At 42.0% G+C, this 16,012-nt stretch overlaps 1 protein-coding gene across 2 annotated transcripts; it reads right to left on the reverse strand.

The window, feature by feature from the left end:
- On the reverse strand, positions 1-14,950 carry LOC109886399 (cytoplasmic dynein 1 light intermediate chain 2). Of its 2 annotated transcripts, none has more exons than XM_020478098.2 (13): positions 14,666-14,950; positions 13,803-13,876; positions 13,507-13,623; positions 13,103-13,333; positions 9,679-9,845; positions 7,082-7,175; positions 6,815-6,950; positions 5,683-5,794; positions 5,517-5,576; positions 4,911-4,955; positions 4,644-4,761; positions 3,905-4,033; positions 1-3,273 (listed from the first exon to the last, which is right to left on the reverse strand). In XM_020478098.2, exons 1-13 carry the CDS (start codon positions 14,758-14,760, stop codon positions 3,257-3,259), a joined length of 1,395 nt encoding a protein of 464 aa, XP_020333687.1. In that variant the 5' UTR covers positions 14,761-14,950; the 3' UTR covers positions 1-3,256. The 2 variants fall into 2 exon arrangements, with proteins under 2 accessions (XP_020333687.1, XP_020333683.1); XM_020478094.2 differs by having other exon boundaries at positions 1-3,278; positions 14,666-14,935.
- Positions 14,951-16,012: the final 1,062 nt, after the last annotated feature.

The following is a 16,012-nucleotide window of genomic DNA, read 5'->3' on the forward strand; positions in this document are numbered from 1 at the left end:
TAGTCTGGATTCTTTGTTTTATTGAAGCCAGAGCTGACAGACACTTTTCCTTATCTTTGTCGGCACAAAAAGCGAGATACCACATGGCTGCATACTGCATCATGTTAAAGCATACAATCACACTCATTTGAATATTTCCAGGGCACAAACACAGTACTCCATGTGGTTAAAAGGTGTTTATATCCTGAATAAAATGGACTGTAAGCAAAAGCTTAAAAATCTCCTATAGGTGTATATTTTCAAGGGCTGAAGGCATAGCACTAAGATGATGTATAGAGCAGTCGCTTTTAACTTAAGCTTGAAAAATATGTTACAATATCTGTTTTTCATTCAATCTTGGGGATATCCAATCATCAAAAACTTGCAATTTGGAAATCAAGCAGAGTGAGTACTTTTCCTTGATGTACTAGCCAAACATACAGATTTCTGTTTGGCTAATGCTGATGTTTAGTAACTATGTGGAGACAAACATCAGAGAAGTGAACGAGTTCATGAATTTCTAGGCTGTTACCACCCTAAAAGATATCTATCCTATATAATTTAAGCAAAGTAAGGCTTGCAAACAGAAACCATTGTTGTGCAGAAAAAAATAGAACAGAATAATACTGAGACGCTCTGCAATGAGCAGGTGTGACAGAAATACACCTGAAAAACTAAAGAGCATTGACATGCATTTTAGATGTGGAATTCTTAAAAACCTCCATAAAGGTTGAGGTTTAAAAGTCTGGAGCAGATTTGACTGCCAGGGCCATGTTCGTTATACTGCCAATCCCCAACATATTAACGCAATATTAAGTGCGTCATACTTGTAATTCATCAATACACGTTCTAAGCCGGCAGAAAGAAAAGTATGCATTCTCTAGTTTAAACAATAACATCTGGGGGTTCATTACAGCTCTCTAAATGAAAGTGCTTATTTCAACATAAGGAAATACTCCTGGGTGTCCCAATATTGTGCTTGAATTTCAGAAACTGAACTTAAGATGCAAATTTCTGCCCAATGAATATAAGTGCTTCATTTTGATACAATCAAAATCCAGCCCATTCTCATCATATTCTTACTACAGATTGGTTCATGCAAAATAAAGTAGACTGCACACCTCTTGGTCTTGTGATTCCCCCCCCAGAGCAAAATAAAACCGTTAGCCTGGCAACTCAAGTAGGGGTTATGTACACGGACCACCTTAGAATGTACTTTGGAATGATGGGTGTTCTATGCAGGGCCAGGGGGGGGATGGTCACCTGGAAATCAAATGAGACTATTTACACACACCAATTGCGGCATCTTTGGTTCCAGGTTACAATTCTATGTAGTTTCCGTTGTTTTAAAAGCCAAGTAGCTGCTCTTACAGTTCATTAAATCCATGTTACAATTGCTGATCTGCAAATTAACCATAGCTAGACTGTATGTAGATTTGAAGGTGATCATTTAGTTATTTCATTGTGATTAATCAAATAATCTTACGATTTTTACAAATAATTTGATATGGTACAGTATTAGATTGGATGTAATTGTTCAAAAGTTTACAAAAAAACATTGGCAGAACTAGGACAATTTAAAAACCTACAAGGACACAAGCAAAGGCTGATAATATTGACTAAGATCTACACTGAGTGAAGGCAGGGTGCACAGATGGACAAATTGTGAACTGTGTGTACTGAATCTTCCACGACAGTACACACTGAAGGCAAAAAGCCAACATTGTAAATGGGCACTGAAGATCACGCAAAAGATCTGTGGACAATGCAATTTCCTACTGGGCCACGAGTTCTACACCAACATCATGTAGAAATCGGGAATGTTTAACCTGACATATAGCTTGTATAAAACATTTGAAACTGAAAAATAACAGAGCTAAATTTCATTCTTAAGGATAACCCATTTCATTAAATCCGTAGTAATTGATTTCCAAATGCTTTGGCCGCACAAGTGAGTGGTTTAAACAACGCAAGTGTTCATCTGGGGGACACAAACTCTAAACTTGTGGTTACTTCTAAAAATCTGCATCTAGATACCTTTACAGTTTATAAAATGAAAGGCATTCTCATTATTGCTCAAGTGAACAATGTCATCTAGGCCACAGAAGTAAGCTACATTTCTTTTGAAACCTTATGCAAAGACCAGACTTGTTATACAAAAAAATAAATTACTTGAATGACCGAACTGGACAACATTTTACCGTTGGTGCTACAGTGCATTTCCTCTTTAAGTAGACAAGCAGCTCTACTATGACACAAACAGTTACTGAGCCAGGCACTTGGGAGTTATAGTAGGAAAGATGCTGCCCCCAAAACACCTCTAGGCAAAAGAGCGTTCCTTGCAAACTCTACACTTGCCAATCCCAACAGTGCTCAATTTATCCCAGACATTTCTTCACAATTTTGTAAAATAATTGCATTTTGTACAAAATAAAACCAAAGCTTGAATTGCAATTTCGCTGATATTTACAGAATCCTTAAAGATGACTAGTTGGACCTGTCATTTTGTGGGCAGATGCCACTGTTTGCTTTCAGCTATCTGTATTTGTCACATTAGTGTCATGACGTCAGTGGAGTTTAACATGTTATGAGATATAGCTATCTAAACCCTTTTCTAATCACAAACAGTGCAGAAAAAAATAAAATAATGATTTTTTTTATATATAAATACATCAGTACCATATCTAACCTTTTTTTACATACTACATACACTTGCAAGTATTTCATTTTTTAATGAATATATTTAGGGTTTAATTGTTCTTATCACAACTGCTTTCCTTCCATAATATTAGCTGAACAAGAGGCCACAACACCTTTCCACTCTTTAAGCTTGTGAGAGATGGTGTATCCCCTAGCTAACTGAGGGCTCGCAGACCAGGGGATTTGGCTGCCTCCCAAGGAGTGTGCACGCATTACTTAACCCGACATCCCTTGCAAAAAAAAACATTACAATTGAAGTAATAAGGATAGATACAGCCAAGTCTTCAACTTCCTCCTTCTCCAAACCTCCACCTTTCGTTCTTTCTCCAGATTACCAAAATAACCAATATATCTGATAGCATCTCAAACTCATTTGGCAAAACTACTGTTTGCTGACTGATATACACATTGGGAATTTGGTCTTATTTAGTTTTTTTTTATGCTTGTGTGTTGGTTTTCCAGTATTTGCAGTGGACAATGCTGTTGTTGCGTTCACACTTCGTTCTCTGTTGGTGTGTTGTTAGCTGTAACCATGGAGTCCGGTTTGCGAGTCATTCTATCCAACTCTGCCTGGACGTCAGTCAAAACCGGCTTCTGCCCTTGGAAAATAAAAGAGAGAACAGAAAGTAATCTCCTGTAGCTTCTGTGCCTGTACTAGAAATGGACTGTTATGGCCAGGCCAGCAAGCGGATGAAAACTGACGAGATGTGGTCCCATGCTAAATGACTTCAGTTGCATCACGTGACAGGTGCACGCACACATGCAAAACCAATCCTGAGACATTAAAACACATTCCATGCATATTCTTTCAGTTATGTCATTAGCTGCACAAGGCCATTAGGACACAAGGCCATGCAAATATGCTGAGATAATGGGTTAATACAACTTCATACTGAATGAACAAACAAAAACAAGAGAAATAAGCAGTGAGCCGTGGTATGTGCTTGGTGTCATTTGGGGTGGTTGTGTGACATTTTGCAGCCAGAGAATGACACATTGGTAACAGCTGTGGTGTCCCATGCATACAGGCCTTTCACTAGTTCCTCCAGTGGCAGAGGAGTTTAGTGGAACTCTTTCTCTCCTCTAGGACCTGCCAAGAAGTCCCTCTCTTTCAGGCTCTAGGGGTAAACCTCCAGACAACAGCATGGCCCAAAGGCAACAAGAGGCAGTTAAACCAGAGAGAAGCCAGTGACAGCCTGGAGGGCCAGGCCAGAGGAGGCCATACCTGTTTTCTTGACAGATCCTGGAGATCCTGCTCCTGCAGCTCCGGTGCCTGGACTCCCAGGGGACCCAGTCTTTTTACTCAAAAGGCTGTTAAAGAAGTTGGCCAGCACTCCCTCGTTTGCTGCTGCTCCTGAGACACAAACACATGAGACAAGCAGAACCATGATATTTAAATGAGAGATCTCTCTTCCATACAATTCAGACACGTAACAGTTATTACTGTATGATCATGATATTCATAATTTCATAATTTAAAAAAACAGTGCACATACAGGATCATACTTTAACTGGAACACCATTTACATAATTCAATGCACATGCATTCCTAGAGGATTAACTGTCCATTTTTATATAGTGTATCCAAATCCTTTCCTCTCCACATGGCCTTACCAACAGCAACCAACAACAGGGTGGGGGTTGCAGGTCTCAAATAAATGTGGTTTAATTTAAGCGGATCTATTCACGCTGGCATGCACAGTTCCCCCACTGAGCTTAATGGAGAAAATGTCAATATTTCTCCCCAAGCAAGGCCAGCGGAGGGAGGTGTGCAGGAATCTATTGTTAATGGAATTATTTCAATAGCTACCTCAGGGGGGCAGTGGTTAGACAGCAGTCACACACTTCCAACACCCAAAAGAAGTGTTGCCCAAATGACTGCCAGTTCTCATACAACAGTTTCAATGACACTCTGTAAAAACACAAATAAAGGGTGTGCAGTAAGTTCCAGTGGTCCAACTTACCCTTCATGTTGGGGTCAGGTTTCTTGACCGCGGTCATTGGCGAGACGCTGGCCACATTGGTACAGCCTGTACGGCCAGTGGGTCGAGGAGAGCCAGAAGCAGTCCGTCCAGGAGATTCCTGAAACACAGACAGAAGACAAAGAGCGGAGTAGTGAGGCAATTAAAATTAATCACGGCTCCTAGTGATGAAATAATTGTCATCCAACACGCATGTTAAGAAAATGTGGCAATGAAAAGAAAAAAAGTGGTTGATGTTATCACACTTACTGTTGCTCCTCTTGTTGGTGTGGCCGGCTGCTTGGCCAGTAAAGACTTAAGAACAGCAAAAATAAAAATGGTGAGACAATATTTTATTTTCAAATTTTTCCTGAAATAATTTGGCCCATAAAATTCTGCATTTGTATCTTATATTTTCCAACCCCCAATAACATTCCCAGAAACACTTTTTTATATCACAGATTATGGGCATAGTAGAAACAAACATTGTATGGATGGATACAGGTAGCCGGACCTTACAGGGACTGACTGAAGCCCACTACAAAGAGGAAGCGCGCTTCGCCCTGAGGCAACCACGTAATCTCTCAGAAACAACACCCTTTCAACCAATTACGCTAAAGCACTGGGAGTACTCAGGCATCTGATTGGCCTGTGAGGAAGTGCAGAATAGGAACCCCAGGCTTTGAAGCCTGGGAAAGGCTAATAAAATTAAACTGTCTCCACTATCCACAATCCCAGCTTTGAACAAAACCAATTCTTTTTTTCTCAACTCACTACCATCTAGTGTGCATCTTTAGAAGAGGAGATAACTTGGAATTGCAAACATGAAAGGAATTCCAGAACTGTGTGATCTAGAATGTAAACAAACACACATACCTGTTGCTTCATAAGGAAAACCTGCTCGTCCTCTGCGTTTACCTCCTTATCATGAACCAGCTGGAAAGAGAAGACATGAATGTCAAACCAAGGGAGATACATAAGGAACATTAGTAAAATTCCAAAAGTCCAAGACACGTAATCTGTAGAAGTCTCATGATCATACCTTCCGTACTGGAGGCTTCATGATGAAGTCTTCAAAGGGGTCTTCAGGTCTCACCGTTGTGAAATTTTCATGCAAAATTGCAATCTTCTTCTCATTGTCCCATCCAGATGGACTAGGAAAAGAAAACAGTTTTGTTTGGTACTCGAGCAATGACCAATAGTTTGTTACAATAACTTTCAAAGGCAATACAGTGCACATTCATATAACTTAAGAACTGTCCACCAGTTAAAAGCCTAGCTTTTAATGGCGTTGGGCCAGTAACTGAAAGTTAGCTGGTTCGAATCTCTGAGCAAACTAGGTGAAATATCTGTCGATGTGCCCTTGAGCAAAGCACTTAACCCTAATTGCTACTGTAACTCACTCTAGATAAGCGTGTCTGCTAAATCAGTGGTTCCCAAACTGTGGAGGGGTGCGAGGGGTTGGCAGGGGGGGGGACGCAATGCCCCCCCCCTCCCATTTTTAAAAAACATTTATAAAATGTTTGAACTTAGTCCAGCTTTAAGCTTACTCTTGAAAGTTGTAATAGTAGAATGCACAAGGTGAATTTCAATTGGGTAGTACATCATCAGTTCCTATTGTCATGTTAGTTATTGCATATCTTAGAGATATTTATAATTGTCAGAAATGTCCAGATCAACTAGCCCATGTCAGCCAACATTCTTTTAATTTAGTTTTTTTTATCCCAAAGATGGTTGTAATTTTGTCACTCAAATATCACAAATACACATTACATTGGCAAAATGTATAGAATTGCAAAAAAAATTGCTTTAAAAACAGCTAAATGTTCTTTGCACCACATAAAAAAATGTGTAGAACTGCAGGAAATAAGCTTTGAACCTACAACATTTTCTCCACCAACAAGAGGGGTGTGAAATGTTTGTGTCATAAACAGTGCTTGTGACCATATAGACATTGGGTGCGCAAGGTGTTCCCCAATGCTGGAAGGGGGGGCCCCGAGTGAAAAAGTTTGGAAACCCCCTATGCTAAATGACAAATATTTTTTTTATTTTTTTTATGTAGATCTCCTTTTTATTTTTGAGGAAATGAAAGGGCAAATCACAAGATGGAAATGTATGATTTCATATAGTCTTGTTACCTCAATATGTGGGCACCTAACAAAGCATTCACTTACATTAAAATAGCATCCTTCTCCACCACTAAGGCAGGCGTGGTGAACTGGAAGTCGTATATTTTGTGCACTATGTATTTATAGAGGAGGTCCAGGTTCTTCTCCTCTTTGACGGATGTGTAAATCAAGGCAGCTCCATCTGTCAGGTGGGGTTAAGGAACATGCAGAGACATGATAGGGCACAAAATTAAACAGAACACATCAAATTGTATATCCATGGTGGGGCCGGTCATTCTAAGGGTGAGTGTTGTGTTTGAGTAGAAAGGATACACTGTAAGCAGAATCGTCGGATGTGGGACTGGATGAAGTCGAAGTGCTCCTCTCTGAAGTCGTGCTCCTTCTCTAAAACACTGACTGCATCACACTGTGGAGAGAGACATTGTTAGAACACTGTACATTGCCATAATTATATTTGACATTTCTTTATTCCTTTTAAACTTGTGAGTGTAATGTTCACTGTTAATTTTTTATTCCACTTTATTTATCTATTTCACTTGCTTCGGCAAATGTGAACATATGTTTCCCATGCCAATAAATCCATTTGAATTGAACAGAGAGAGATAGCGAGAAAGAGCGAAGTACACAGCAACAACTGGAGCAAGAAAACCATACCCTCCTGCAGAACATAAAAATGACTTTGCTCACTTCGCCATGCCTCCCTTTGTCTCAGCCACGACCCTCCCTCACTTCCGCTCTCCTCCCCTCCACTCGCTTGCAAGTTCCCCTCCTCCCTCCCTCTAGGAAGGAGCAGTAAAATCCTGCAGGCAGGCACCACCCTGTCTCTCACACACAGATAAACTTCCCCACAGTGACCACAAGATGGTAACCTTGACAACAACAGGGCTAACTGGCTGAGCATGACTCAGGGAATGCCAGGCTAGCTACTTCCTGAAAAGAAAAAAATGGCAGTAGTAAAGACAGCAGGCCTGGTTAAATATGCAGTAGCCCATCATTAAATATGCATACCCAAGTGCAACAATCATTGGGACTTATAGGGATATTTTGCGATTTTAACAATTATGTTTTTATCGACTTCCCCAGAGTCAGATGAACTTGTGGATACCATTTTTATATGTCTCTGTGTCCAGTAGGAAGGAAGTTTGAGGTAGTTTTGCGAGCCAATGCTAACTAGCATTAGCACAATGACTGAAAGTCTAATGTATCTGCAAGCATGCTTAATAATGTAACCTGTGTATCTGTGTCACCGAGTAAACTGGCATTCACATTCCTTATAGCTCTGTAAACTGCAGCAGTTAGTGAGAACTATACATTGCACTCAATCTGTCAATCAAAATCAATGACATAATGGATTTAGAAAATGCAGCAAATGGCCTCCCGAATGGCACAGCGGTCTAAGGCACTGCATCGCAGTATTGCAGCGTCACTAATGCCTGGGGTTTGATCCCAAGCTGTGTCACAACCGGTCATGACCGGGAGCCCCATAGGGCGGTGCATAATTGGCCCAGCGTCGTCCGGGTTAGAAGAAGGTTTGGGGCCTCCCGGGTGGCGCAGTGGTTAAGGGCGCTGTACTGCAGCGCCAGCTGTGCCACCAGAGACTCTGGGTTCACGCCCAGGCTCTGTCGTAACCGGCCACGGCCGGGAGGTCCGTGGGGGGACGCACAATTGGCCTAGCGTCGTCCGGGTTAGGGAGGGTTTGGCCGGTAGGGATATCCTTGTCTCATCGCGCACCAGCGACTCCTGTGGCAGGCCGGGCACAGTGCGCGCTAACCAAGGTTTCCAGGTGCACGGTGTTTCCTACGACACATTGGTGCAGCTGGCTTCCGGGTTGGATGCGCGCTGTGTTAAGAAGCAGTGTGGCTTGGTTGGGTTGTGTATCGGAGGACGCATGACTTTCAACCAACCGAGCCCGTTTGGGAGTTGTAGCGATGAGACAAGATAGTAGCTACTAAACAATTGGATACCACGAAATTGGAGAGAAAAAGGGGTCAAATTCAACAACAAAAAAGGCTTGGCTCATCGCACTCTAGCGACTCCTTGTGGCAGGCCAGGCACCAGCAGGCTGACTTCGGTCATCAGTTGAACAGCGTTTTCTCCGACACGTTGGTGCGGCTAGCTTCTGGGTTAAACGAGCGGGTGTTAAGAAGCGCGGTTTGACGGGTTTAGGAGCACGCATGTCTCGACCTTCATCTCTCCTGAGCCCGTTAAGGAGTGACACGGAAGGAGACAAGATCGTAATATTATAAAATTGGGGAGAAAAAGGGGGTAAAATTACAAAAACTAGAAATGTAATCAAAAGAAAATACAGCAAATAGTCTGAAAATATGGAACAGCAGTTTCTTCAAAGACATAGCACACTTCAAATCCACAAATTCCCTATGTATAGCGCCTGAAGAGAGGACACTAAACTAATGCTCTGAGTATATTCAACAAACTGTACTAAAGACCAAGATTAATTCCCCAGGAGTGAAATAACCATTTTCTCCCTAAAGGTAGAAGAGAAACAGAAAAACAGTGAGCAGTGAAAATAACACATTCACTAGTCCTCGTCATAGCTAGCATGTGAAGTGCTGACGACTGACAACAGTGTGTTCTTTTAAAGCAGCCATTTGCCAGAAGCTCATGGACATGGAATAATGTGGTGCTTTCATGGGCTGAAGATGCTGCCTCACGGGCAACACTAAAAACCAGCAACCCAAGACAGGGAATGATCAGGCACCAACCATGAAATGGACTGCCAGAGTGGAGAGTCAACGGTGTACTAGTTAGTAGTGGGCCCGTGGGGAATCTGAGGCTCAGTGTAATTTAAAATCTTTTAGTACAAAAATTGGCTATTCATTTCAATACTGGTGCCTAAAAATGGAAGGCTACTTCTTTCAGGTACCTGTATTCAACCAGCCTCAACTTACCTTTGTGCAAACTATTAGCACTGGAATGCCCAAGTTGTGTGTGAGAACGTTTTCCCCGAGCGGTAGCACCACGCCCTCATCTTCCCCCCCTGCAGGGGGAGCCCGTCTCTGGGGAGAGGCTGGGTCGGCTCCCTCCGGCTCGGTGTACTCCTGGAAGGCCTTCACCACTGTGGGGCAGACGGGGGACGGCCGCATTGGTTAGGCCAGTCGCAATGAACCTTCTTCATTTGGAGGATCAATAATCTTTACAAGATTTAAACACAGGTGGTATAGAGAGCATATATTTTCTTCTGATTGAAATAAAGCATGCAGGACAGCATCACAAATGGGTACTCCATAACTAGGGCCCTGAGTTTTTAAAGACAAAGTAACAAGAAATTGAAAAAAAAAAAATGTAGTCCCCATTCTTAACAGATGATGTTGAGTTTCTGCTTTCCTGTCCTGTAGGCTATGTAGGGAAGGACTGGGGTCTGACCCAACCATTCTCACTGAACTACAGAACTCGCTGCACCAGGTCTGTAGAGATGTGAGCTTATCGGACAGCAACTCCTCTCCTGCCTGCTCCACTACCAGACTGGAAAATAACTCCCACTGTGTTTTACACACAAATAACTAACCGTCTGCTGTAGTCAAGCAGACAACAACCCATCCATCATTTATATATTCATGCCCCTATGTGCTGTCGACTCCACCTCAACAGAATATCAAAATTATCATTAGCTTCTCCTAGACTTGCTACAGGATGCAACCCCAGAGACTGTAGTCTGTAGATATGTAAACAAGTGCAAAAGCTTTTAGTACAACTTGCTAATATATTTACACTCCAAAGAGCTTTTCTAACATGATTAGTAAGATAATGATGGATGCATATATTGCTACAGCAAAACACAAAGGCTAGGTCTATTTTCACAAGGTCTATTTTGGTATAAAGCAAAAGAATAACTCCCAATGGGGCACTGCTGCAGGCAGCTGTGTTGGCAGTCTGTCCCCTGTATGAATCCCAGCACAGCAGCACTAAGTAGTGGTCTGGGAAGGCTGTTCCCCTTCCTCAGGAACCTGAGGAATGTGGTTACGGCTGACCCTGAGAGCCAGTGTTGCTACAGGACTGTCCTCCACCAGGAACAAAACAGAACAACCCTTAGGGTGCTGGGCTGCCTGGCCTCGGCCCTGTGATGTAAACTCCAGCTGATTGGGAGCAGGGATGGGATCAGACTGCCTGTTCAGGCGCTGATCTGTGCCAGCTAAAGCTGCAGGGGGCCAGCAGAGCCTGGACACAACAGTCTCAACTAACAAAGACAAACCAAAAGATACAAATGTGCAATTTCCCTAGTGTAACACTATGGCATTTAGACTATTGGACAAACAATTGTCTCCAAAGAACTCAAATAACTGGTTGTACAAAAATAAATGCCCCCCCTCACATGGTTTCCTTGAATAACATTCTTAGGCAGGCACTTCTCAGCCATTGAGCCATGTTTTTTGTCCTTGGATATTTTGGTAGACTGTCTTGGTGGGAGTGACATACATAGTTATGGCCTACATTTCTTACATAACCCGGCGGAGCGGCAAAACGTCTTTACTGAGGTAAAAACAGTAAAGTGCCTGTCAGAAAGGTGCAGTGGTCACACTTCTAGCCTTCATCTGTACAGTTATAAATCAGACACCACTTTAAATCAGAAGGACAGATAGAGACAAGAGCGTGACTCATCCATCGTTCGACTTTGCCCACTTAACCATTCTAGTACAAACATAGGTGGGGCCAAATTGCTTTACAGTAAGCATTAGCCTTGATAAAACTTTATGAACAATGTGAAGCATAACTCCCTTTTTCCTGCACGACCCTTCAGCTTAATGGCCTGTAATGCAGAAACATAAGAGAGATATTACTGAATTCTGATAATGACAGTTGTGAATAGAACAACTGTTGATCTGTGTTATTTCAGTGCATGATACAGCAAGGAATGGTTCTGCTACAGAACACCATCAAGCTGCTCCAGTTTCAACTGAGCCAGAACGTCCTGCCCACTCGATATCCCTTCCATGCTTAGACTCACTCTGGTGTCAGAAGAAACCATGATGCAACACTGCTGTAAGAGCGCCTGGACCTGGACACCAGCCATCCCTCCTCCCTTTGGATATGTCGGACTAGTCCGGCATGTGCAGTGATGACATCATTACTGACATCCTGAAAGATGAGCACTGTCTGGATGATATGCTACTCTGCTAGGTTAGAAAGCTGGAACTGCTTGTGGGTGGGCATGTATTCAACAAAAGAGTTTGACAGGGAGCATATGCCAGCCTGGCTACCTGTGTTGGATATCAGCAAACACCATTCGCCAAAATTAGGCCTACACTATTGAACAAAGTTACATTTATTTACTAGTACAACACAATCCACAATGGAGAAAAAAAGGCTTGACTACTATGCAAATGCTTTCCTCCCTATATTGAGAAAGCAAACCAAGTCTTCATCTACCAAAATAATATAATTTAGCCTCCAGTATAGATTCAGCTAATCACAGATTGGTCCAGTAGAAGCATTCAGATTATGCAAAATATTTACAATATTTGCCATAGAATGCAGTAATGTGCTACCTTACCTGAAAGTTATTTTTGCCTTCAGAAACATCATCCTTTTACCACTTCCCCTTCCACACATTTCAGTTTGTCAACAGTTAGGCCTAGTGGTTCTCCAGTCACAAAACTGACACTTAAATCCAGAGAGGTCATAGGCCTACGGTGGATTGATGACAAAAACAATGGTGAACCTATCTACTAGGTCTATATGTGCACATTAAGCATGGCATTGGTTTAGTTTTGATTGCAAAATCAAACCAATCTCAAAAGCATCTCCAAGTAGAGTAACTTTTTTTCCCAGCCTTCTCAAGAGAACCCCAGGCTCTTGTAAGAGCCTGTAACTTCAGAGCACAAAAGAGCACTTCATGATCATATCTAAAATTATCAGGAGGGAGCACTCAGTATAAGACAGTGATCAAGAGAGCAGGCTTTGGTCATCATGACTGAACACAGCTGATAATCATGGGCCTTTCTGATGACCTAGAAACTACCATAATCATTTGTAATTGTATACTTCAGTGTCTTAGATTTCTACTGCTGTTCCCTTTAGTTTAAATGAAAAACCAGCCAGCATCCAACTGTAGCCTAAATCTGTTGTGTAAGCATCCATCTCATTGGCTCTGTCTGAGATGTTCACTATGCTGCAGACACTTGCCAAACAAAACCATGTCATCAGCTCCACAAGCAACAAGCAACTCACAACATAAAAGACAGCAATTATCATCACCTATTACTGTCTGACTGCCAAACAAACACAGTTCAATGTTAGGACTGGCCTTGGACAATCAACCCCACAGACACTTTGTCGCAGCAGCCAAGGTGAAGTAGATGATTCAGCACTACTTACTCCTCTGCTCCATCTCTCTCATCTCCTCCGGCGGGATCTTGAGCTTATCCACATGATCACGCAGCACGCTGGCCCACTTCTGGAGCGACTCCATGATGGTCCAGGGTCTTGACATGTCTGCCACAAACACTGCCAAGCTGTCATTCAGCGACTCTGCTGTCACTGCAAACTTTAGCAGGCCTTTGTGATATAAATCCCCATCCAGGATCCACACGTTACAGCGTGTAAGGTCTGCAAAAATTCAGAGATGTACAGTCATGCAAAAAATAAAATGTTTTTTCATTTTTATTTCACCTTTATTTAACCAGGTAGGCCAGTTGAGAACAAGTTCTCATTTACAACTGGGAACATGTAGCCTAACCCATGTACACTTGTATTTTTTGCCACTGAAACAGGGAACATACCATCTATGTCCTCATCGTGGACATTCAGATACAGATACTCCAGGCCTCTTCCTTTCTTATTGTGCTCTGCTCCTTGGAGTTTTGCCATAATCGTTGTCTTTCCTGACCCATCCTCACCTGAAACATTTCCGCAGAAATGGAAATGTTATTATCATGTTATTTTTATGATTTGGTTTATTCGACTGAAAACATGTGTTATTATTATTTGTATAACAATATATGCAACCTCTCCTGAAAATATGCTACTTCTCCCTTTCGGTGTGATTAAAAGTTAAATGCCATGGATGTACACTTACCAAACACCAATATGTTCTTCCCAGATGGCAACTTAGAACTTGAACGTGTTGAAACCTCACTGAGAATTGAAGTCCTGAAGGGAATAACAATGAAATTAGTTTGCTTGCTAGTTATCACATGATGAAATTAAGTAGCCTAGGCCTAACACATAGCCTACTGGTAGGTGTCTGTCTGTCTGCCCACCAAGACCGTTAGCTAGCTAATACTTGTTATGATAATTAGCCTACCTTGTCAAATGAGCTTTTGAGTGTCAGCATCAACTTGCAAGGTGTCAAGTCACCCAGGTAACGTGAGTCAGCTGTCACGGAGCATAGCTAGCTAGCTATATCGTTTCTAAATTTTTAATATTTTATTTTATAAAATAAGTTTGACTGGCTTGGCAATATTAAAACATAGCTAGTTATGCAGGTGTAGCCGTAACTATCAAGGACCAACAACTATTCTGTGGCTTCGGGTCAAGCTGGAAAGTACGCTAGTTAACGTTAGCTAGCTACTGTACATTATTTGGTCCTGCACAATCAGACGACAATAACTTGGCTAATTAGCTAGTTACTATAACGCGCCTGTTAGTAGGATTGATATGGTGTGAATATTGGTTAGCCTGCCTAGTTATCTATACGTTTTGCTCGTTTGTTATTGTAACTGGTTAGTTATGTAGCTACACTAACTAGCTAAAGCGAAGTTGTTGTAGCCTAGCTTACGTTTGCTATTGTAACTACGAGTTAGCAAGTTAACTGTTTTGAAGGCATCCGGGACCGTTGATGAGGGCACCCGGCAGTGACAAAGCACATTAAACAAGTTAGTAAAAAGCTTCTCCGTTACAGAAAATAGCACATTGTAAATCACGAGTACTTGAACTTGCCATAGGTTTTGCCCTTCCTCGTCTTCGTTGCTATTTTCCATATTGTCACCTGCCCCGGCTGCGCCCAGGAGCTTCTTCTCCAGAACGGGAGCCATCTTCTTTCTACAGCCACAAAGAGAGAGGCGCGACTTGGGCGCCCTAGAACCTTGTTAAAACTGTGTGCACGCGATTTACACCGCAACAAATCCCGGAACGCGGCTCATCTTTGATGGTGCAAAATATATAGTTTAACAACACAGAGAAGTAGGATACCTACCACATTTTGCTATCAATCAAGCACCCGATACACACAATGGCTCAAAGCTGATAACTTATGGTGATAATAGCTCACTCCTTTTTCTGTGGACCAATCAAAAAATCTAAAGTGGGCTAGTGTACAATATTGTGCGCATACTAAACCGAGTGCATCTACTTAACTGTAGGTTTCAGACAGCCTCCTCCCAAAAACCACATCTGATTATATCATCATGATTTAATCAATTATTTACTGTATTCATGAAAGGGGAAAAAAAGACAAAGTAAAATAACAAGTTGCCATGAAAGTGTTGTGTAGGCTAATTGTGATCAGGCATAATAACAGAGAGCTCAGTACGCGTTGGCTTGCATGATGTCATCCTGCAAGGCTTCTTTTTTTTAAATATTGGCATTGTACACTTAATAACCGGTCCAGGATCAGTTGTGCAGCTAGGCCATAATGCATTTGGGTAAGTTTGGGGTGGAAAGAGCTGACTGCGCATCAGTTGCAAGACAAAAGAAAATTAACTGGAGCAGCAGAACATACCATAGAGCAGTAGACAGTCGACCGTATACCAGACAAGTAAAGTGATGCCACCTAGTGGATCATAAGAAGGCAACATCTAGATTTAGATGTAGAGAGTGTATTAGTCACATGCACATGGTTGCAGATGTAAATGCAAGGTACAGTGAAAATCTTAAACTCTGAGCTACAAGAGGGGGTAGCTATTCAGCAACCTGACGGTCTGGGGGTAGAAGTTATATTGGCTAGTCTTTCCATTTTTGCCATGATGCTCTGGTACTGGCTGCGACTGAGTGATGGAAGAGAAAATAATGTATTTTAGCCTTTAATTTATCTATATTTATACTTATGATAAAATACACGCTCGTACAGTATTCACTTGCATACTTAATCAATCAAATTGTATTGGTCACATACACATATTTAGCAGATGTTATTGAGGGTGTAGCGAAATGTAACTTTACTTAGTTAGCTAGCTAACTTGCTAGCTGCCTTCCTTCAATGCTTGGCGTCACTGGCTTTACTGACAGACAAGACAGGGAGCTTATGCTAAAAGCCACCAAGCATTGTACTAAAGACTAAAGTTAGCT

This window comes from Oncorhynchus kisutch, linkage group LG3 (genome assembly GCF_002021735.2).
Source record: "Oncorhynchus kisutch isolate 150728-3 linkage group LG3, Okis_V2, whole genome shotgun sequence".
NCBI lineage: Eukaryota > Metazoa > Chordata > Actinopteri > Salmoniformes > Salmonidae > Oncorhynchus > Oncorhynchus kisutch.

What these genes read in the sequence shown, in the direction of transcription:
- LOC109886399 (XM_020478094.2), bottom strand. Translation starts at nt 14,760, where the DNA reads ATGGCTCCCGTTCTGGAGAAGAAGCTCCTGGGCGCAGCCGGGGCAGGT. An exon ending in GAAGAACATATTGGTGTTTG is followed by an intron (nt 13,624 to 13,802) that starts GTAAGTGTACAT and finishes GAAATGTTTCAG; the next exon opens with GTGAGGATGGGTCAGGAAAG. An exon ending in CACCAACAAGAGGAGCAACA is followed by an intron (nt 4,762 to 4,910) that starts GTAAGTGTGATA and finishes TCTGTGTTTCAG; the next exon opens with GAATCTCCTGGACGGACTGC.